This window comes from Ixodes scapularis, unplaced genomic scaffold, assembly GCF_016920785.2.
Source record: "Ixodes scapularis isolate PalLabHiFi unplaced genomic scaffold, ASM1692078v2 PGA_scaffold3__209_contigs__length_174095766, whole genome shotgun sequence".
NCBI lineage: Eukaryota > Metazoa > Arthropoda > Arachnida > Ixodida > Ixodidae > Ixodes > Ixodes scapularis.
The window spans coordinates 17,126,546-17,149,756 of NW_024609868.1; the positions used below are offsets into that span (position 1 = coordinate 17,126,546).

At 46.7% G+C, this 23,211-nt stretch overlaps 2 protein-coding genes across 2 annotated transcripts; both read left to right on the forward strand.

Annotated features, from left to right (window-relative positions):
• LOC115310511 (carboxy-terminal kinesin 2) lies at positions 1 to 16,183 on the forward strand. Its single transcript, XM_042292310.1, has 13 exons — positions 1 to 100; positions 1,402 to 1,552; positions 2,336 to 2,589; positions 6,147 to 6,244; positions 6,665 to 6,821; positions 8,383 to 8,529; positions 9,615 to 9,740; positions 10,404 to 10,682; positions 11,059 to 11,223; positions 12,979 to 13,117; positions 13,638 to 13,777; positions 14,379 to 14,528; positions 16,108 to 16,183. The coding sequence occupies exons 3-13, from the start codon at positions 2,401 to 2,403 to the stop codon at positions 16,165 to 16,167; spliced, it is 1,650 nt and encodes a 549-aa protein (XP_042148244.1). The 5' UTR covers positions 1 to 100; positions 1,402 to 1,552; positions 2,336 to 2,400; the 3' UTR covers positions 16,168 to 16,183.
• A 677-nt stretch (positions 16,184 to 16,860) lies between these two features.
• On the forward strand, positions 16,861 to 21,436 carry LOC121837032 (uncharacterized protein K02A2.6-like). Its single transcript, XM_042292309.1, is given in 2 exon segments — positions 16,861 to 20,639; positions 20,641 to 21,436. Coding segments are annotated over 2 exon segments (4,029 nt in total). The 3' UTR covers positions 20,891 to 21,436.
• Positions 21,437 to 23,211: the final 1,775 nt, after the last annotated feature.

Genomic DNA, 23,211 nt, shown 5'->3' on the forward strand with positions numbered 1-23,211 from the left:
TCTGGAGGCAGTCCCGAAAAGGACTTTGAGGGCACCAACCCCCACCAATCGTCTGGGCAATCCTACCCTGAAGCGTTCGGAAAGCCTCAAGGAGAACCTGGTAAGACGGTGCCGTTTGTTGCAAAAATGTTAGAGGGCAGTCTAGTCATCTTGGATCAACTTGCTCTCTGGGTTCTGCCTTCACTAAACATCGGCCCTGCTCAAAAAGTGTCTAGTTGCTTAAAATGCCAATTAAAGCGAATGGCTGATTTGATCATTTTGAGAAGGACTGTTAGAAACAATCCAGTCTCCATTATATGCCACTCGTATAGGTGTCGGTGGAATGTGAGCTGTCTTGACGGCTCCTAGGCCAGGTGCCAGCCTATGAATAAGCTGGTGGCGGGTTCCACAATCTGATGGAGGCCTGTTGTGGAGAAGGCACCGTGTAACTGGGATTTCACCTTTCACGAATAATCAAGAGCCCCAGATGGTTGTAGTTAATTCTCGGTACTCCACTTGGGCATGTCAAATGCCCTTCGTTGGTTGCCGTGTAAAGCCCCCAAATTCAACTTTAAAACGGTGTGTTCTATCAGCCAGTTTTCACGGTGATCTGTAACGTTTGGCGGTTACAAAAAACCGAAAGCGTTATGTTCATAGGGAACCATATAAAGACCCTCAGCCCCCCGGCAGGATTTCAACTTTCCACATTGATTGTGAGCCAAGTGCTTTACCGACTGAGCTAGTGAGGGACAGCGTTTGCTCTCAACACGAAGAGAGGACTTTTCGTGCAACATTCGAAGTCTGTGCTCCTCGCGGCCTTGAAGGTGCGTGGGCAGTGTTATGCTGCACCATCTCATGGTGTTTGTCAGAAATGGGAGCGGATCTTCAATACAACACCTGCTTTGTAGCAAGGCAGTGCCATTCAGACGCCTCTCTTCCATCATGGCCAGGGCTGTGAAGCCATGGTGGAAAGAAAAGAGGTGAGCTTGCCGAGAATGTAAGAAGTGGCAGAAGCAGCAGAAAGAGCCTTTACAAGGAGCCCCACCCCGCAGACTATCGCCAATAATTGTAAGGCCATCACACATTCTGTGCTTACAAATTTTTGTCAACATAATCAAAACATGCATTTTTTTTTTTAATGTTTGCTGGAAGGGGCTTACTTTTATCTTCATCACCACTCTACAATATTTTTCAAGGTTTGGAATAATCTGGGACAAGCTTCTTCCACAAAGCCCTCTACTCATTCCACTTTAGCAGAGCAAGTTCTGGGTAGGAGAAAACCACCAATGATGGCGCACAGCGAGCTTTGTGGGAAGGCTCGTCGTGCTGTTTTAAAATCTGTAACACACAACTGTAGCATTCTCAACTGTAGCAGAGTGATGCCAGGAAAGATGGGCGAATATATAACATATTTCCTTTTAGGACCACCACCCAAAACGACAGAGGGCTGCTGCTCCCACCTCAGCCGCCACTGCGGCAAAACAAATCGTGGATCTCAAGAAGCGCCGCCGGCGATCAAGGTCAACCTGCGACGTCGGCAGAGCACCATTGACATCGGCAGCATCCAGGAACGGTCGGTGCACATCTTTGCTGCTGTAACCATTGAAGTGTGGGCTAAGTCACGCTTGCACCTGTGATACTTGAAGATCACTAACCATTTCTGATCGGCTTGGCATATGTTGAGAGTCTCGTTCGCAGAAATTAAGTGTATCCTTGCGTTTAAGCGCTCTCTAGTGCAGTAGCACCAGGGGTAGTTGCAGCAGGCATTCCATTGCGATAACCTTTTGTTTTTCTGAGCTGGCATGTTGACTGCAATAAAGTACAAATGTCATTGGAGGATAATGCATGTCTGTACGTCTAACAGACTAATAAATATCCACTCTGTAAACAGGAAAAATGCTATGTGTGTAAGGATATCTGGAATGCAACATTTCCATGCAGCAAATTGTTTTGCTTGCAAAGAATCCTGCTTCCTTCTCAAATGAAAAATGGTCAGTTACCTTTCATGCTAGTACATACCTAATCATGACCAACATTGCACCCTGAATTCGCTGGAAATGCAGGACCTGCTGTAACAGCTGTAACTTGGGATTAATCGCCTTCTGTGCTTGCGAACTTGGGGACCGAAGATGAGCCACAACGTGCACAAAGGGATATTGGGGGCTCTTTCTAAATCACTGCAGCACAATGGAGTTGGCAGGATCTAGCTTCTTTGATAGAGGGTGTGCCCAAGCTTGCATCTTCACACGGAAACCGCCTAAACCAGCCATCTTTTAAATTGGTTGATTGCTGAAATCTGTGAACAGTGTCTTGAGCTGCAAGACATTGAACAGCAACCCTTGTTGCTTTTTTTCAGCCCTCAAGGCCAGTGGTTCCACCTCCACGCTTGGTTCCTTGGCCTCCAAGCACAAAGGGTCTACCATGTCCGTGGCCCCCTCTGCCCCTAAGAGCAAGGGCTCCGGCAGCTCTGCTGCCCTGGCACCGTCTGCAGCGGGCAAACGCAAGCCGTGGGACCTGCAGGGGAGGGTCAAGGACCTGGAGGAGCTGCTAAGCTCCGTGGCCGGGGACAAGAAGGAGCTGCAGATCCTCCACAAGGAGAAGGAACAGCAGGTTGGTAGCACCTTGCTGACGTTCCGTTACACTGGACTGGTCCAGTTTGTACTCAAGCTTTTCTATCTTCGGGAACCCATACCTGCAAAGAGTGTGGAAGCCTACGGACCATATGAACAATGATGCACCTACTATGCTTCGTTTACCCTTGAGCCTTGACTGCAGCCAAGGCTACAAGAGTCAGAGCGCAAGATTTCGGCTTTCAGACATTCTTCCACAGGATGAGCGCTTGTGCTAGAAAGGCATTCCTGAAAGCAAGTGGCATGGATGCTAGCTCACACATGATGCTTGGCTGCAATCTCTGCTGAAAGGGCCACTGAAAAGAAAATAATTTTTTAATCAGTCTGGTTGGGAGGGAGACTCAAATCAAAAAATAGATTTTTACGCAAAAATTTTTTACAGCAATACAGTAAAACCTCGTTATAACAAAGTTGAAGGAGCGGTCGTAATTATTTCGTTATAACCATTAGTTTGTTATAGCCAATGTCCATTTCTTCCCACTATTAGCAAGCAAGGGGAATTGTGATTGCTTTGTTATATCCATTAGTTTGTTATATCCCGTTTTGTTATAACGAGATTTTACTGTATTGACGGCGCGGGATTTAGGTTCATGACGTCTCAGAATGGTCATACTCTTTCCACCTGAATTCTCCACCTCAACGTGACGGTCAAGCCGATCCACCCCTCCTCCACACGCTCGAAATGCCAAGAGAGATAACAAGTGGAGAGGAGGAGACTACCAACTCAATCACACCTTGCGTCGTCAACATTACTCTGAAAAAACTTTTTCACATAAAATTTATTTTTTGACACGCGTGTCCCAACTAGGCTGTTTAAAAAAAAAAAATTTTCTTTTCAGTGGCCCTTTAAACGGACACTGCAGGGTATTTAAGAAAGGGCAGTACCCAAAAGAGTGAACTTAGAAGCTTCGGCTTAATATGAATGAAATTTACAGTGCATACTGGGTTGCGAGGCAGAATGCAGTGCAAAGTTTCATCTGTGTACAAGAATTGTGATAAAAATTAGTGGTTTCAATCGGGAACACAGATATTGTTTAGGAAAGCTATTTTTAGAAAACTTGGATAATAACAAACTTTTTTCTTTACTAGATATGCAGCGGAATGCCTAAAGAGGGCAGCTGTAAAAAGTTTCCAAAATGTAAATTATTTTATGCTAACATCGTGCTGAAAAATCAAATCAATTTCTTGCCTTTTATCTCGTTACAAAATCTTAAACATAATTTATAAAAGACATCAACAAAGTAAGAAAACAATGCCACAGCGGCATTGCCGATTAAATTCCACTTAAGATAGTTTTCCTAAACTGAAATTCATGCCAAAAAGTGGAACTGAGAAAAGCATGTTCAAGGCGCTCTAACCTCTACCTTTTCTTTAGCGTCAATGGACCAAAAATAATTTATAAAAAATAACCATGCTGTGTAAACAAGTGAAACTTTTTTTTAATACTCTCTAGGATGTAGATGGATGTCAATATGGCATTCTTTAAAATCAACTTTTTTGCAGATATCCTTTTTCTCTGTACTGTCTTCCCTTAAAAGACACGTGCAAAGGAAAAAAACATTTTTTTTAAACAGCTTAGATGGAAAAAGGATATCATAAAACAATTTTACAACAAAGAAAAAAATTTTTTAGAGCTATATATACGGCGCTACAGTCAAACGCCGCTACAACGACCGCTTCTACTACGAAATAGCCCGTACAACGGGCTATTTCGTTGCTTATCTGCTTTATTGGGGTCATTAAAGTGTGCGACGGGTATAACGAAGTGGCGTGTATAATGAAGAATTATCGCTGTCCCACACGCTTCGTTACACAGGCGTTTGACTGTATACGAATTTGTAGTTGGCGCCGGCAGGCGCCGCGGAAAAGTGGCCCTTATTTATCATGTGGTGCTTGCGCTCTTTCAGAAGCTTCCTATGGCCTCTAAAAGTAACTTATTCATCTTTGTTTGAAATATAACAAAAAAAACTAAGATGAATAAGTAACTTTTAGAACCCAAAGGAAACTCCGGTAAAAGCACAAGCAGACGTGACGCTGGTCAGATGACGGCGGCAGCGCCCCGAAGCAGACTAACTTGTGCGACGGTGGCGTGGAGAAATGCATTGAAGTGGCGTCATGCAATGCTCGGCGTGCGGCGGCGCACAGGCCTACCACGTGACCAGCGACGGCTCCTGCGGGCGCCAACTACAAATTTGTATAGCACCGTAAATATATCTCTAAAAATTTTTTTCTTTGTTGTAAAATCGTTTTATGATATCCCTTTCCCATCTAAGTTTAAAAAAAAAATGATTTTTTTTCTTTGCATGTGTCCTTTAAGCTCGCCAAGATATTTATATGTACATGCCGTGACGCAAACTGCCCAGAACACAATTTGTGGCTACAAGTTCATTTTCTTTCTGCCCGAGAACCGTCAATAGAGAACCGGCCGGTTTGAGTCGGTGCTCGCTTTCTTCTCCGTGGTCACGTGCTCTTCCCTGTGGTTTAGACACAACCTCCAAACATAATCAAAGCCGTGGGTCATCGAAGGCACAATCAGTGCTAAAAAATAGACAGAAAATATGATATCCATTTTTTGTGGCTTCTAAAATGCTGCAAATACGTTAATTAAAAAAATATTGCACAGCCAAGTGACTTCTGGTAACTTTCTCCTCTATATTTCTTCTTCCACCCCAGTCCAGTTTCGGTTTCAAGCAGTTTTTTTTACTTTATTAAAAATATGCGACGCTGTAGCAAAATTTTGATTGGGTAGTCTTCTGTCACCATAAAAAATCACCTGGCAAAAAATTTAAAAAATATTGTTTGGGAGTGTTAGTAACCCTGGGCGAATGCAGTATAGGTAGTGTTTTTGACTCCAGTTTGCTGAAGTTGTGCTGCGGAGAAGGTGCCGTGTAACGGAGCTTTCGGATGCACGTCAAAGGATCCCCAGGTGGTCGAGATTAATCCTCAGCCAGATGCCCTTTGTCGGTTTGGCACATAAAGCCCCCAAATTTGACTTTTGCTGAAGTTGTACTTTAACTTGCAAAACCTTTTGAGGTTCTGAGCACTTGGGTATACCTTTCAGTGCATTCTATATCTTTTTCTTTAGTAATTGATCCCTTCAAATCAGGAATGATGTCAACTGGATAAATCAGGCTCGTTGTTAAAGCAATATTCGCCTAGTATGACAACACTTAATTTGTTGCATGACTTCTAGTGGTGCATTCTTTTGCTGTCATCTCTTAGTATTTTTCATTGGGAGGGATTTTCTTTTTGCTTTGTTCCCGTAAAGGCTAAAGCTCCAAACTTGCCTAAATCTAGAATGCGTTATGGCAGCATTTTCACTGGACATCTAACCTTTAGCCATTATTACTCAACTTGGGCAACGCCTTTCTTTATTGACCCGATGGATGAGTCTTTTCCGGAAGATTAAAGGGCTCATCTTTCAGTACTTGCTCTTGTACACCTTGCTTGTCTGTATTTCTTTGCCCATTAAAACGAAACTTTTACATCAATTTTCTGTGTGCTGTTTTGCAAGTATTGTCTTCATTCTGACTTCAGGTGGAGGTGCTGATAAAGGACAACTCGGAGCTGCAAGTGCAGCTAGAGCATGTCAAGAGGCTGACACTGGAGAATGACTCTCTGAAGGAACAGCTCAGGTAAGAATTAGAAAGTGCACTTGGGAAGACTCCAGTTCCTGTCATATTTGTTTTTATGCTGCCACAATGTCGGCGAAGTTAGTTTCATTTAGTCAAACCGCAGCAATTTGTCGGCATTTTTATTGAGAGGGATGAAGTCCAAGCAATCTTTACAATAAGAAATTACTTAACTTCTCAGATACTCTACACAATGCACTTTGTTGCCTGAAGGCATGCTAAGAATGAAGTTGTAAGCTAATGTGTCAGCTTTCACCTTATCCTGGTTCTCTGCCTCCGAGCCGGTGACATTTTCAAAAATAACTTGGTGCAACAGTGCAATTAATATATAATGTAACCTTCATACGCATATTGTGAAGAGATGTGCAACACTATGGTTATGTTGTACAATGTCCCATGTTTCGGTCCTTTTTATCCTAACAGGCACAAGACCAACGAGGTGGCAAAGGTAACAGCCGAACTTGAGAGCACCATGACCAAGCTCGAGTGCTGCCAGAGAGAGAAGCAGTCCCTACAGGAGACGGTGTCTCAACTCACCGGGAACTATGCAGGGCTACGAGCGGAACACTCGGCGATGCAGGTTTGAGATCTCCATTTTCTGCCTGCTGGTTTTGTTGCAGGGTGCCAGAGGCGTTCTGCCTCGGAAATGTACTAATGCAGAGAAATGCCCCTAGAGGTTTCATTTCTGCAATAGCCTACTCGACAAAGGGGATTCATCACGCACCCAAATGCCCTTCTTTGCTTCACCGATTCTAGCTAAGGGGGGACATTGGTCAAATTGAATGGCAGGTTTCTTAAAAATTGTTTTTTGTAACTTGTGTTTTTAAAGTTTACTGCAGTTTTAGCAAGTTTCTATTTTTGTGGATCAATATTAGTGCTATAATAATTTTTAACATCTATGCAGGCTAAACTTGCATTGAAGTTTATATGCCATTTTCTCAAAGCACAAATTTTGGGCTCTTTGCAGATTTGCAGGAGGTATATCTCAGCATCTAGGACAGATAGAAATAAAATATATTTTTGCAATATGTTGCTAAGTACGCGAGGCATACAATGTTGAGAGCAGATTTATTACTACAAGCCTAGGAAATTTTTCAACTCATTGTTTTATTTCTTAGTTGCAACACACTGAACACTGACCTTCAATATCTTTAAAAATTACTAATAATGGTTAAATCTCTAAAGTAATTCTAACATTGTATTCCTTATACTTTGTAGTGTCTAGCCTTGCACCAAACACAATTTTTTGTTCAGTGAATGTTTTTCTGTTTCTGAAAGCAAAGGAGAGTTTTATTTGAGGACTGTACTGCTGACCGAGAAACTGACCAGATATTTGCAATCGGCAAGAAAAACTGAACAAGCTTGTGCACTTTCATTCAGTTCCATCAAACAAAAAGGATGAAAGCTCCAAGGCCAGTGTTAATTTTTAAGGGCAATTAATTTAGCATGACTGAGCTGTCGTCTTCCTAGTGGATTTTTTTTTTTTTTCATTAACCAATATTTGCGAGGTTCTGAATTGTAATTGTAAGAATATTAAGGTAAGACATTTATTTGTGTGTACCCGAGCATCACACATCGTCCTCAGGTTGTCCCTTACAGGGATGTCCTGTGGATGTGTATAGGATCTGTGCTGCTAGCTTATGTTACTCCAAATCATTTGGAGCTTCCTCAATAGGATAGGTTTTTCGAATCTCCTGTTCTAGGACATCTCCAAGGTGTGTGTTATCTGAATCTTGCAATGAATCTCATTCCTTGTCTAGGGCAAATGTTAATTATGTGACTAGAGCTTCGGTTTTGCCTTGACTTTGCTGCACATTAAAGATGTACAAAAGATTTTTCTTCGTGAAAAAGGGACACCAAAGGTGCACCTTTAGGTGCAACGTACATAACATTGCCATCGGACTCACTTGCAATACTTTTCGTTTACGCTGTTTTAAGTAGCCTCGGTTTAATTTGCAAGGCCCTCATAACATTGTCGCAATAAAGGATTGGATGGTTATGATGCCCTCTGAACGCTTTTGTTGATACTTCTCTATGTTCGCTACCTCCACGGGTGCTATAGATTTGTTTAATTCCTTCTGTGCGTGCTGTAGCTTCGCGGTGCTGCAGCTTCTGTGCTGATGAGATTCATCTGCTTGCAGCTGCTGCTTCAAAACGAGCAAGAGAAGTGTTCGCGGCTTGCAGAGTCTCTCCGTCAGAGCCAGGAACGGGAGGCAGAGAAGGACCGGCAGCTGCAGGACGCAGAGATGATGCGTCGTGACCTGCATAACACGCTGCAAGAGTTGAAGGTGGGTTGCACTACGGCTCGATATTTTCCTGCGCTATGCAGTTAGGGTTTTTCGCTGAGATGAAGCTTCTTGGTTCGTGCTCGATTCTGCAGATGTTGATTGTCACAACGGATCCACTGCATTAAGCACCATAAATTTTGCATCCACTATGACGTGCCTTTTTAAGAACGGTGGGTGCGCATCGATGAGGCAAGCAAACTGGATAGGATGAAACCACTATAGCGAGGATTCTCACGCTGGGTTTCTAGGAGCCCAGGGTTTCACAGGTTCCAAAATTTCCTTGGCCACAAGTAAAGTTTCAGCGCTATATGGGAAATCCTGAGCCATTCATGGATGCAAAATGAAACACGCCCTATTTTATGTCCAAGGTTTGCAGAAACCGACCTTATACATAAAAGGGGTTCTTGGGCTCTCAAAGAGGCTCTTTGGCTCTTGGGTGATGCTTCTACTGGTATTGTCATTTGAGGTGCTGATGTAGTGAAAGTTGACCAAAGAAGTGACTTCCTTAATCGGGTGGTTCTCTGCTAGGAAGCGTTCGTGCCTCGCCATAGATTATGCTTTCAGGTAACCCGTAATGAAGAGTGCTCACTATTGCACGTTGCTCAAGAACTGCAGAATCTTTGTTTCAAAAACGTGGCAGATCACAGTCATTGTCACAGCGCGTCGGAAAGCTGCTGCCTCGTGAGTGTCGGTCTGCTTACCTGTTGCGCAGTTTGCGTGCCAGGGCTGTTTCTTGTAAAAGGAAGAAGCGTAGCCTTGTGCGCAATCTAAGAATTAGCAATATGTCTAATAATTCGTTTATTTTCATCTCCATTGATGGTGAAGCTCGAGGGAAAAAAAGTTGTGAAATACCGCTTACAAGGCCCTCGACCCCGTACATAGGCACAACAGCAGAGGTACAGGAAGAAAAAAAAATGCTACTTCATGCGATAGTACAAAACAGGTGGATAATAACGCACGCAACAAACAAATAAAAAAAGATTGAATAATCCTGGAAACATTAAACAAACTGCCAGATCACTGGCATTCGTCATGGCATACACTGACCATTGTATCATATTGGGAGTCTTGTGTTTCCCTCTCAGGGAAACATCCGCGTCTTCTGCCGGGTGCGGCCAATGCTTCCGTCGGAGGAGAGGGAGGGCGAGCGCCCGAGCCGCATCTCGTTCCCAGACGAGAAGACGGTGGAGCTGGTCAAGCCCGACACAGAGGTGAGGGCACCACTGGTGTTCTACTGCATTCTTTGGAATACATAATTGTTATTGTGGTCAGTCTACCAGTGAACATTGAGGGGAAGAGGGAGCTTGCACTGGTTGTAATATGCCAATAAAGATGGCAGAGCTTGGTAATGAAGTTATAAAATGCCAGAATCAAAATTGCAAAGAGGAATCTCTTGGAGGAAAAGCATTTTAAATTTGAACAGACTCAACTGTGCTGGCATGGGCAGATTTCGCAGTATGCCGAGACAGTATTTAATTCCTTTAGTTCTTTCTGTGCCACTTACTGCATTTATTAACAGTACATTGCAATAAGCTGCTTCTCGAAGTTTATACTAGAAGTTGTAAGATGCGATAGTTTTATGCCCATCGGTGTTAACTAGATAAAAAAAGTTGTGCCCTAACCTTGCATTGAGATCGTGGCGGAAATACACGAAATAGTGGCAGTGTCTGCTACTGACAAGACTCCCTTATCTCGTTTAGAATTTTTACAGGTTTTTCCCAACTCTCAGCTGAGTTACATCTCAGTGTTGAGCTCCTGCACCTTGTTAACTTTCCTCTGTGCTCGTCTCTGATAAAACAGGGCCAGTTTTTTTATAAAATCGCAGAGTACCATATTTGCGTGACCGACCAGTTGTGTTCCCTTTCTCCAAGCAGAAGGTGATGGCGTTCCCCTTCGACCGGGTCTTCCCGGGCTCCGCGACCCAAGCGGAGGTCTACGAGGAGGTGACACACGTCGTACAGTCTGCGCTGGACGGCTACAACGTGTGCATCTTCGCCTACGGCCAGACCGGATCCGGGAAGACCTTCACGATGGAGGGTCCGCCAGACCTGGACCTGGGCTGCCCAAACGACTCGCAGCTGGGGCTGATCCCCAGGGCCCTCCAGCAGGTGTTCATGTCGGCGCAGGAGCTCCAAAACACCCATCACTGGGAGGTGGGTACTTCTACGTGCGTAGCATTTGTAGGGCCACCTCTTCGGGGTTTTCGTGTCCGTGGCACGTAACCTCTATGTTGACGTCACGGTGTTCGTAACAGCTGGTGTCTGACAGTGTTGCTGTAGCTATCAAGAGTCCCAAGAGAAGCTTTGACTGGGCAGTAGTGCACTTGGATCCAATAGCTGCCGATCAGGGTGTGGTAAAGCCCATGTGCCATACTTAAGCATCTTAAACCTAGGGCAGTGAGTGTAACTCTCCACTGAAAATCAAAGCACAGCCAAACAATCGTCTACTCTTTACATCCATACTGTCCGCAATAAGCGGCACTGTTCTGAGCATCAAATCTGACAAGGGTTCCTCGCGTGTGTCTTCTAGTTCACAATGGTGGCGTCATACTTGGAGATCTACAACGACAATGTGCGAGACCTCCTGTCGACGCGCCCCCGGAGAAAGCAGACCGCCTGCCAGATCAAGCAGGAGAAGGACGGCTCGATGATGGTGACCAACGCCACCAAAACAACTGTCACTTCTCCCGAGCAGGCAAGTGTGGCCCTTGTTTGACCAAGGTCACCGATGAAATTTGGGTTTGACAGCGATAGCTGTTATGGACTCTTCCCGCCACTGGGAATGACATCTGTTACGTTGTAGTTAATGTAGTAGTTGGCGTAGTAGGGTGTCCGTCGATCCTTCCAAATCCTTAAAAGAGATTGCCCGCTGCATACAGGAATTGAACCTAGGTTTGCTGTGTGCGAAGCGGAGGCGTTACCATTGAGCTACGTCGCAGCATTAACAACCCGCTTTATACTTGTGGTTTATGTTGTACTGTAATGAACGGCCGTCCTGGAGACCCTGAGGCGTCCAATCCCATAGACAAGCATCCGGGGCAGAGCGAAGGGGCTAATGAGCGACCTCAAAAAAGCAAGCAGACGTGGAAGGAGAGAGAAAACCTTTATTTTCGCTCAGAGTCCAGAGCTCTTATGTGGGAAGATGTCCATCGGTTTCAATGTCGAAATACTTGGACAACAGTCTGCGGCGAGACGAAAGGGCAAACAAGCGGCTTCCCTCGAAGCCAACAGACATTGGCGGTGGTCGACATACCTTTTCCCATACTTCCCAGGCTGACCCCCTCATGCCAAGTGCCCCGCACCCAATTACCTTCCCGTCGGAAGAGGAGGCAGTGGCACTTGTGTTGTGGGCTTCACGCCGACCCCTCGGGGTACAAGGGGAGGCGTCCTTGAGACGGCTGGTCTGCATGGGGTTGGTGGCGTGTGTGGGGGAGGAGTTAACTTAGCTACCCGGAATTCCTCTGTGGGGAATGTAGGGAAGAGTCCCGTTAAAAGAAGCAGATTTCTTCGGGACTTTTCGTCTTCAGATTCTGTATTTCTGTCCTCTACAAATGTAAACCTGTTGTCAAAAGCGGCCCTGCTTGGAAGCTCCTTCTGCCCGATGCCCTGGTCGGCACTTGGCTCCACCAAAACCCAACAAGGATAACCCCAGAGCTGTTACGGTACCCAATGTCCACTGCTCGCGCTCTCTGGAAAAAATGCGAAGAAATGGCCTATAACAGAATGTCTTATCACTGTCAGCGCCAAGAGCTTGTGCCGGGAGATGGGGTTTCGCATGCTCCTGAACAAAAAAATAAACGAGCGTTCGGAACAAAATGGTCACTTCTATTCTGTTTCGAATGCTTTTGTTCGAACGCGATGCCGATGCCCACTGACTTTGCCGTGACGCGTCTCACCTGTCGCTGTGACTGTACTTTGGATTAACGCGGGACTGCTCAATTTCTTGGTGGTCTTGAGGGAAACTTGGCAAATTTAATTTCGATATAGGCTCTAGTTTTGTTATTTCCTGTGAAGCTTAAAGTCAAAGTTGCGCTGCTCATGCACCATGCAAAAGACTGTGATCACTGCAGACACAATGACAGAATTATTATCGTGCAGACATGCCTCAAGCATGTTCAAAGCATGTTTCTCGTACATATCTATGCTTCAACATGTTTGCAGACAGTATTTTGTAGAATGTTTTAGCAATGTGACTGCGGCTTCACAAAGTCTCTTGGCATGAAGCAGTTCCACAAACCAGGGAGACGGCTGGAAGTGTTTGGCTTAGTCATGCATAGCTCACCTAGGCTTCAAAAGTTGTGCTTACTGCTTTACAAAACAGGTAAGCGGGTAGTTCCATACATGTCAATTCCTTGTTAAGCATAGTGTTGAAAGGTGCAAGAGATTTACGGTACTGTATGAACTCTGCTATGGCCGATTGTTTGATTGAGCTTGTGCAATGTCTGCGTAGATCTACGAGCTGCTCCGGCAGGCTCGCAAGCATCGGGCTGTCGGGGCCACCCAGTGCAACGAGCACTCCTCCCGCTCGCACTCGGTCTTCCAGCTCCGCATCACGGGGACCAACCGCCAAACCGGTGTGGGCAGCCGAGGTGGGTGGTCCCCAGTGGTGGACACGGTTCAGTATTTTTTTGCTACAGCTTCGCTCCTGGCTAGCTGACTGGTTTTCCTAACGCACAAGACAGTAACACATGTTTTCTACAAGGTTGCACGAAGTTCATTAGTTTACTGGAATACAAAAGTAATTCGTTCTTGGCAGAGCAGAATTTCTTTTAAGGCAGTTAAACAAAGTTTAAACTGCCCTAGAAATAAACTGTTAAACAGAGTTTAACAGTTTCCTTTCTATTATACAATCTCCATCTTGCAACCATTGCTGCTTCTTGAGACTTTTATTCTCTTTGCCTACTGTACATGTCTGTCCTGTTTGTGGCACCCATCTAACCTGTTCCAGATGACTTGTTTTTCATTGTGCAGTTCACTTCCTTTCACTGCAAATGAAATGCTTTCCCATAAAGTGCCACAGATTATGTGAGACAGCTGCTGAAGTTTGAGGCCTGCTGATGTCTGCTGCCATACAGCAATAATCTCCAATGCTGGTATGTGTGTTTGCAGGCCTGCTGAACCTGGTGGACCTGTGTGGCAGCGAGCGACTTGACGAGTCCAAGGCGGAGGGTGCCAGGCTCCGGGAGACCCAGCACATCAACCGCTCCCTCTCGAACCTGGGCAACGTCATCCTGGCACTCTCCCAGAAGGTTTGCAATTTGTCTTCTATAAGCAACCTCCTTTCCGAATATGAGTTGGCTGCAGAAAGGCAACGCCTTCGAGAAAATATCTACAAGAAAATGGGCACATTCCGTCTGCTTCTCTCAAGGGTTTTCCCGTGCTCTCAGTGCAGTTGGGATGCGAACATCGCACATAGGAACATGCTGCTATAAGTTAGTTTGTTGCAATGTAAGGTTAACGGGAGCCTCTCCCGCCAGGCTCTTCCCCAGGATTGGCAGTTTTCTCATCTCGGCATTCGCTCTGCTAATGTGGAAAGACTACTTTCATTTGGTTACTGTATTGTGAAACAAACTATTACTAAATTGAAATGGAAGTGGCATCGGGGGAGCACCAGGGGGAAGCAAATAAGTAGACGTGGGTGCTTGGAGTGTAGTTGAGCAGCAGCCTTCTAGATGCTCCTGTCAGTTTAGTGACTAAAGCGCAAAGCTTGTGCACTCCGGGGCATGGACTCGCACTTAGTGACGGGTTGCTCCAGACTGTCACTTATTCTTTCAATTGAACTGGAATGTAAGTGTGGTGGTAGAATCATTATTTTGAGCAATGGTCGTTCCCCTTCTTTGGCAACTACAGGCGGAGCATGTGCCATACCGCAACTCCAAGTTGACCTTCCTCCTGATGGACAGCCTGGGAGGGAACAGCAAGACCCTCATGCTGCTCAACGTCTCTCCCCGTGAGAAGAACCTGGCAGAGACGATCAACTCGCTGCGCTTTGCCACAACGGTACATACTTCTTTGCGGTTACGTCCCTCTAGGGCAGTGGTTCTCAAATGGGGGGGTCTGCGAAGCATTCTAGGGGCCATGAAACCCTGCCTTATCAGTAAAGCCTGGCAATAAGTTTTTTATCAGGTTGAGAAGAGACATTCCAATTTTTGGGTAAGTTTTCTAATGTGTATATCAGTGAGAGAAGTCTACTTCACATTAGTCCTTAGTTATACCCATTTATAAAATCATTATCGTAATTAACATATACCTTTCCCTACTCCTCACCACGAATGGGGTCCTCCATCATTCCTGCCGATCCACGGGGGTCCGCGAAACATCAATGGTTGAGAACCGCTGCTCTATGGTTTCGTAAAGGCATGGCGTGTTGTGTGCCATGTCCTTCAAGATGCAGGTGCCATGGTTGTGCCAAGCAAAAAAGTGGCAAAACAAGTCCCAGTCAGGGGCCAAGACATGCCAAAAATAAAACTGGTACTGCTCAGACTTATTGCAAGCTCCAGTAATTTTGCTAAATTTGTTTTGAAAATGGTGAAATAGTTTCGTGGATAATAAAGCAGTATAGTTATCCGCCCCATTTGAAAAGGCCGCCGTGACTGGTGGGCTGGTGACGTCTCCAGCCAACTGCACGGCGTCCTTTTGCGTGCATTCGCAGGCTTAACTCACTTGGCGTCTCAAGCCTGTTTCCTAATTTACCGTCCGCGTTCTGAGCTTGTGGTCTGCGACAATTGTCCACAGCATCGCTCGCTTCGTCAAAGTCTTAGACACTGACCGCAGCAGCGATGAAAGCGATGTTGGAAGCTGCTCATTTGACTATGACCCGCTGGCGACCAGCGACGGCGAGTCGCGGACGAACTCGCCGTGGTCGGTGTCGTCCGTGAAAATCTCGCAGGATCATGCAGGGTGGATTGGGGAAGGTCATAGGCTGGGGGCAAGAGCGAGAGTATCGTTGGGGTAGCAGAAGAGCGCAAGCGGTTTTGATCGTATCTTATCGCGGCGAGGCGAGCTTAAGCAATGAGCGTTTTTGATCACGTGGTCTGTGGGCAGTATGGTGACTAACTTGGGCAGTGTTGCCTGGTCGCCAGATGAAAATTATAAAAATTTGTAAATTGATTATTGCAGTTACTAAACCTCTGAAAATCAGAAAACTTGGTGTATATAATAAGTAACCAATAAGCATTTGAAGAATAATCTATCCATTTAATTTTCGTGTCCTAGCCCTTTTAAAGATTTTCAAGCAAGATTTGTCACATTGCAATGGATCATTCAGTCTTCGCCCTTAAAGCCGCACATGCTTGATTGTGCTGCACAGATTGAAAAATGTTCTCTATTCTTTGTACCCCTTGCCCTCCTAATCTTTCATGTCCATAGCTATGACATGGCATATTTTATTAAATGTGTATGGCATTAGTTAGCCTCTACACCTTGAAGAGTTTAGTGTTTAAGGTTTATGCCTACAGCTTGAAAGATGTAGGCATCGGTGTTTATTATAGCTGGGGTACTGGAAAGTAAAAATGGGTAAATCTGCAAGTCTTGTAGAAGATTGTTCCATGTGTTCTTAGTCTTCCTCTTCTGTTTGTAGGTGAACCAGTGCGACATCGGGACAGCACACCGGACAATGCAGGCCTCGTCCCATTATTAATGGCCTGCTGCCATTTCATCTTTTTATCTATATTTGTAAACAGCCGGGTAATGCCCAATGGATCATCTTTTAACTAGCGTTTCAATCTTTTTTTAGTCTAGTGCATGTACATACTGGCAGTTTTTATGTATAGTATATTTTTATGAATTTTATGAAGTGTTACGTACTGTAACCTCATGTACATACTCATTGTGTCGCGTTTTTATGAAGTACCGATTTTATTTGACTTCCTGAGATTCTCATTTTTGCAAGGTTGGGCAGACGCTTCAAGATGGATGTCTACTAGATCTATGTTCTTGCAGACACATCCATGTTGGACAGAAGGCAGTGCTTTTTGTTTAGTGAGACCTGTATACATCTGCAAAATCGCTTGCTGCATTGCCATGGGATATTCTGTCCAGAAAGACTATCCCAAGATATTATGACCTTGTGTTGTATGGGTGACACAATAAGCGGGCAACAGCTAGCGCGCGCTCGTGCGTCTCGCGCCACTGTTCCTGGGCGCCATATCTATCTGAGCCAGCGCACCGTTTACACCACCCGCTGCTATCCTGCCGCTCTCTCACGCCCGTGACTATGTGTCGTACTCCGGTAGTCCTGCAATAAAGATGTGCCAGCGAAGAACCCCATCGGCCTGTTACTCCAGATACCACACAGTGGCGACGAGGACACGGATTTCGCTGCTACAACGGGATGCAGAGACCGTCGGACGACTCACCAACTGAGGGCCTTTCAACTGATGTTCCAGTATCTGGCATCTTGAATCAAGGACCAGAGGACCGGAAGGCAGTCACGATGGCCTTATTCGGGCAAGTCGAACCTTTTGATGACACGAAGTGTGATTGGTTATCCTACGAGGAAAGGTTGCGAGCCTTTTTGAGAGCGAACGGAGTAGCGGACGCAAACCGAGTTGACGTGGTCATAAGCCTCATAGGAGCTGACACGTATAAGTTGCTCAAGACTCTAGTAGCGCCTGAGGACCCGGCATTGAAGAGTTTTGAAGATGTGCTGGCCGTTTTGCGAAACCACTTGTCGCCGAGGCCGTCGGTCATCGCAGAAAGGGCAACGTTCCATAAGAGAGAACAACAGGAAGGGGAATCGGTCGGAAAATATGTCGCCGAGCTCAAAAGAATGACACAGACGTGCAATTTTGGAAGTAACCTGGAAGAAACCCTCGGAGACAGATTCGTCAGCGGTCTGAGTCGTGTTGACATTCAGAGAGTTTTGTTTGCCGAAGATGAGAGCCTGACATTCAAGAAAGCTGTGGAAAAAGCGTTAACTATTGAAAGAGCCACCATGAATGTGCAGGTGTGTCATAATAAGGCGGACAACGACCAACTCGAACTGCAGAAACTGACGGCGGTGAAACCGAAAGCGGTAGTGGGGGCTCAGGACAAATGTTTCCGTTGTGGGTCCCCTAAGCACATTGCCTCGTCATGCCCGCACCGTAACGCTATTTGTTATCGCTGCAACCGGGAGGGTCACTTCCAACGTTTCTGTAAAGCATCACTGGCCAATACACCAGGCAGAGCAAAACAGTTCAGAAACTTCTCCGCTGAGGAAGAAAAGAGTGAAGCGATATACGGGCTTCAAGACAGAAACATGAATGCGCCGTTCTACTACACGCTCAAGGTCGGAAACGCTCCTCTTCAGATGGAACTAGACACCGGTGCTGCCGTGTCTATCATTTCGAAACGCCAGTTCCAATCGTTGTTTCCTCGCACAGAGCTGTCTCCGGCGTCACTAATACTGCGCACGTACACCGGCGAGCGTGTCAAGCCAAAAGGAGTGGCGACGGTGGACGTAGAGTACCGAGACTTCAAAGGAAAACTTCCGCTTCACGTACTGGAAGAAGATGGGCCACCTTTGATTGGCAGAGACTGGGTCTACAAGCTCAAGTTTGACTTGGGATCGCTAAACGCGGTCAGCGTTGATGTAAAAGCGTCTCTCCAAGACATCCTAATACGCTACCAGGATGTGTTCAAGGACGAGCTCGGATGCATGCGAGGGGAAGAGGCTCGGCTAAGCTTAAGGGAAGGTGCGAGTCCAAAGTTTCTGAAAGCTAGAAGTATGCCGTTCGCCCTGAAGCCAGCTGTAGAAGAAGAGCTAAAGAGACTGGAGGTGACAGGTGTCATTGAAGCGGTGGCCCATAGTGACTACGCTACACCAGTTGTCCCGGTTTTGAAGAAGGATGGGTCTGTACGCCTTTGCGGGGACTACAAAACAACGGTAAACCCTTGCCTGGACGTGGAGCAGTACCCGTTGCCAAAGTTGGAAGATATTCTAGCAACGGTAGCTGGGGCGACTGTTTTCTCGAAAATAGACTTAAGTCGTGCATACCAGCAAGTTCCGGTCCACCCTGAGTCACAACCCTATCTGACAATCAACACTCACAAGGGTCTCTTCCGCGTCAAGCGTTTGGCGTTTGGGATCGCTTCAGCTCCAGCACTGTTTCAAAAGATAATGGACAGCTTGCTGGCGGGAATTCAAGGAGTAACCTGCTATCTCGACGATATCCTGGTAACAGGGAAGACCGCCGGGGATCACCTGAAGAATTTGGAGCAAGTCCTAAAGAAACTGAGTGACAAGGGCGTCCGAGTCAAGAAAGAAAAGTGTGAGTTCTTGAAGGCAAGTTTGAAGTTCCTGGGGCACCAAGTCGGCGAGCAAGGGGTAGCTGTGTTGGCAGAAAATGTGCAAGCGATCCTCGATGCACCTCAACCGCAAGACTCAAAACAGTTACGGTCGTTTTTGGGAATGGTGACATTCTACGGAAAGTTCCTCCCAGACCTCTCGACCACAATAGCACCGCTGAACGAGCTACTAAGAAAAGATGTCGTCTGGACCTGGAGCAAGCGCTGTCAAGACGCTTTTAACATGGTGAAGAGGCTTCTGGTTGACGCACCTGTCCTGGCACACTACGACCCCAAGGCAGACCTTCAGGTGTCATGTGATGCCTCGGCATACGGTCTCGGAGCCGTCCTGTCCAGGGTGTACTCCAACGGCGACACACGGCCTATCGCGTTTGCGTCGAGAACCTTGACATCGAGTGAAAAGAACTACAGCCAACTAGAAAAGGAGGCACTGGCTATTGTGTTTGGCGTGAAGAAATTTCACATCTACTTGTTTGGACGATCCTTCGTGTTGGTCACTGATCACGAACCGTTGCAAACCATTCTTGGTCCAAAGACGGGAATTCCGAGCATTGCTGCCGCACGTCTGCAGAGATGGGCTATTACCCTTTCCGCCTATCAGTACCGATTGGTTTACCGACCGGGTCGACTCAACGTGGAGGCGGACTGCTTGTCACGACTTCCAGTTCCTGGGTTTCAGGATGAAGACTACGAGGATGACGTCGCGGCGTTTCTCAGTCTCCGCCTGCAGTCTTTTCCGGTAAGCAGCCAAGAGATCGCACAATTTACAGCAAAAGATAAAGAGCTCTGTCAAGTGGCAAGGTTCCTTGCCGGTGCGTGGCCCGCAAAAGTAGAAGATTGTCTGAAGCGTTACTCTGCAAGAAGAAGCGAGCTGACGTGGCACCAGAATTGCCTTTTGTGGGGAATGAGGGTTGTGATCCCGAAGGGACTGCGCGAACGCCTACTGGACGAGCTGCATGAAGGGCATCCTGGAATCGTAAGGACGAAAGAACTGGCACGCAGCTATGTATGGTGGCCGGAGGTCGATGCGGATATTGAATATCGCGTCAGGTCGTGTGATACCTGCCAACAGCAGCAGAGTCTTCCAGGTCCAGCCCCGCTGCATCCGTGGTCCTGGCCAACTCGTCCGTGGCAAAGGCTGCACTTGGATTTTGCGGGACCTTTCCAGGGCCGTCATTTTCTGGTGAGCGTCGACTCCCACTCCAAGTGGCCCGAGGTTTTTGTGATGAACAGCACATCGGCCGAAGCAACTATTGAAAAGCTGAGGGAGCTGTTTAGTCATTTCGGTCTGCCAGATGTTGTTGTCAGTGACAACGGCCCCCAATTTTGTTCCCAAGAATTTCAGATTTTCTTGCGAGAGAACGGTGTGAGGCACGTCAGGACCGCCCCCTACCATCCATCAAGTAATGGGCTGGCTGAGCGTTTCATCCGCACCCTGAAGGAGGCCTTACGAAAAGAGATGCCGGGCCGGCCTCTGTCCCGTCGACTAGCAAGTTTCTTGTTAGCTTACAGAAACACACCGCACGCCACAACCCTTCAGAGTCCTGCGGAGTTGCTGCTTGGGCGGCGGCTCACTACCCGTCTCGACAGACTGCGACCCTCTGCAGAGGAAACTGTTCACCGCAAGCAGGACGTGCTACAGGTGAAGCACAGTGGCAAACACCGACACTCCGTGCCGGGTGATAAGGTGTACGTCAAGAACTTCCGGCCGCGTGAGAGGTGGTTGCACGGAGTCGTCATGGCTAGATCCGGACCGGTCTCCTACAGGCTTCGCGTGACCACACCGCGGGGGACCTTCGTGTGGCGGCGACACCAAGACCACCCGGTTGCGGGAGAGCTCTACCCCAGAGGAGGAGGAAGGTGGTTTGCTGATACCGAGTGTCCTGCCATCATCGCCAACCCCAGGGCAAGGGCGACTCGTGAACGAGCTGCCTCCAGTTGGGTCACCGGTGGTAGAGGGACAAGACATGGGATCAACTCCAGTCTCCGGTCGTTCCCCAGCCCGGCCGCAAGAAATTCAGCGCCGGTATCCCGAACGGCAACGGCGTGCGCCTAATAGGTTTTCGCCTTGAGAAGGAAGAGAAAAAGACGAGGACTTTGTGTTTTTTTCAGAACTGTAATTATTTTGTATTTAGTATGTCTGTACTTTGTACTTTCCAGAACTTCAATTATTCTCGTGTTTTGTTAAATTGTCATATCGTGTTACTTTGTGAGTATTGCACTGGAACGCCGTCGAATGGTATTACTGTGCTGAACTAAGTGTGGGGGAGTGTTGTATGGGTGACACAATAAGCGGGCAACAGCTAGCGCGCGCTCGTGCGTCTCGCGCCACTGTTCCTGGGCGCCATATCTATCTGAGCCAGCGCACCGTTTACACCACCCGCTGCTATCCTGCCGCTCTCTCACGCCCGTGACTATGTGTCGTACTCCGGTAGTCCTGCAATAAAGATGTGCCAGCGAAGAACCCCATCGGCCTGTTACTCCAGATACCACACCTTGATAAAACTTTAGCCTACTGAAACTGTCAGCATAGATATGTAGATGTTTTTCCCCCACATTCTGTGTGACCGAAGTTAAGATTTTACTTCCGTTTTTCTGTTTTCATGGCATTTAATAAACAATGCATCATCTCCTCTTTCTGTTTGTGATGCACCCAGCTTGTGGAACTAGCAGGTGTTGCTTCCTAGGGCTCTGTATGCTGACACTATGTAACTTCCAACCATTAAGACAGTTGTCTGGGCCAGAGGTATTACTCTCGCAGGATCTCGAAAATGACGGCAACTGCCAACATGTAGGCCAAGCATTTTTTAGTTGCTGCCATTGCAGCATCGCCCAGTTTACTTGATTTCTGGGGGTAAACCTGTAGATTACAGTCAAACCCGGATATATTGAATTCGAAGATCATAAAATATTTCTATATATCAATAATTAGATATACAAAAATATGTTAACTTAAGCTCCAGTTGAAATTTCCGCGCGTCTCTGCTAATACTGAAAGCCGCGACAAACGGGACCTTACCAAATGGAGCCGCTAAATAGTTTTGCTTAGTTGTGAAGATTGCAAACATTGCCGTGTTTACAAGACTGTGTTTGCGATCGTTTCCACGCGCACGACCTCCACGCAGCATTAGTGACAAAACACAAATTAAAAATTAAAAAAAAAATTTATATGTCTATGTTCGCTAAAACGTCATTCGCTCATGTGATATATGCCCCCCCGCCCCCCCTGCACATATGCTGACTTGGCGGTCTGCCAGCCCTGCAACGAGAGCTATACGTTCGCAGCGGGTACAATCCGATTGTGGGAGAAGCAACGGGAGGCTGTGCTTCGTTCGCTATGTTGAGTGTCCTGCCATGGGAGTTCGATACAGAAAAACAATGCTCCTATACAATTATATGCAATTTTTAAGGGGATGTTTGGACTGGTTGATATGAACAATAATTAGAAACACCGGTGTGATATAACCGGGCTCGACTGTAGCACTTGGTTCAATGTCGGATAAACCTTGCCTTCGTTACCTTCAAGTTTAAAGGAGTCGTGAAACGCTTTTTCAACTTTTTTCTGTTTAGCTTTCCTCCTCAACTCATAAATCGCGCATTGTACCAAACAGTTCAAGAAGTCGGAAAGAAGGGAGTCCCCTCTTGCTCGGAATCTCGCTTGTGTAGCCCGGACACAGCCATTGTCCCCCTAGAAGATTAGCCCGTCGCTCAAAATTCCGACTAGTTGCTTTCCCCACCCCGTTCACCCCGAAGCTGACAGTGCTGTGGAAGCTACGTGCTCGTTGGGCCAGCCACACATTTTCCACGTGATCACGCCCTCTCGCGCATACCGACCCGCAGAGAATGAGGTCAGGTGATGAAAGGGAGGCGGCTGATTGGTCCGGCAAGCGCGTAGCTTCCACCGCAATGTCAGCTTAGGGGTAAACGGATTAAGTGAGGTCGTGTGACGTGCACTTGGGCCCTGGTGACGCGCTGCGGGGGCCCGGTTATGGTGGTTAGTAGCCCGGTGACTCGCTGCGGGGTCCGCGGATGTATCACAGTGGAAAGGCGGAGAGTTTACAAAGGGAAGGAGGTACGAAATAGTCCGCTATGTTTTGCAAATTTTTTGTAGCGAAAGTCAGGCTTCTGACTTTCTACCTTCGTTCTTTTGGCCCACTGAACGATGTGCTATTAGTAAAATCCCAATAAAAATTTATTTACTCCAGCCCAAAATTCGTTTCATGGGTCCTTTAAGGGTCTTTACTACTTTGACCAACTTTTTCGAAGTTGAGTAACATAAAAGTTTGGGTTAGGTTAGACCTAATAAAAAAAACAGTGAAGACAAGAAAGTAAAGGGTTACTGACAAAACATAGCTCGTCACCCAGTTGCAGTTATTTTTTTCAAGTCTTCAGA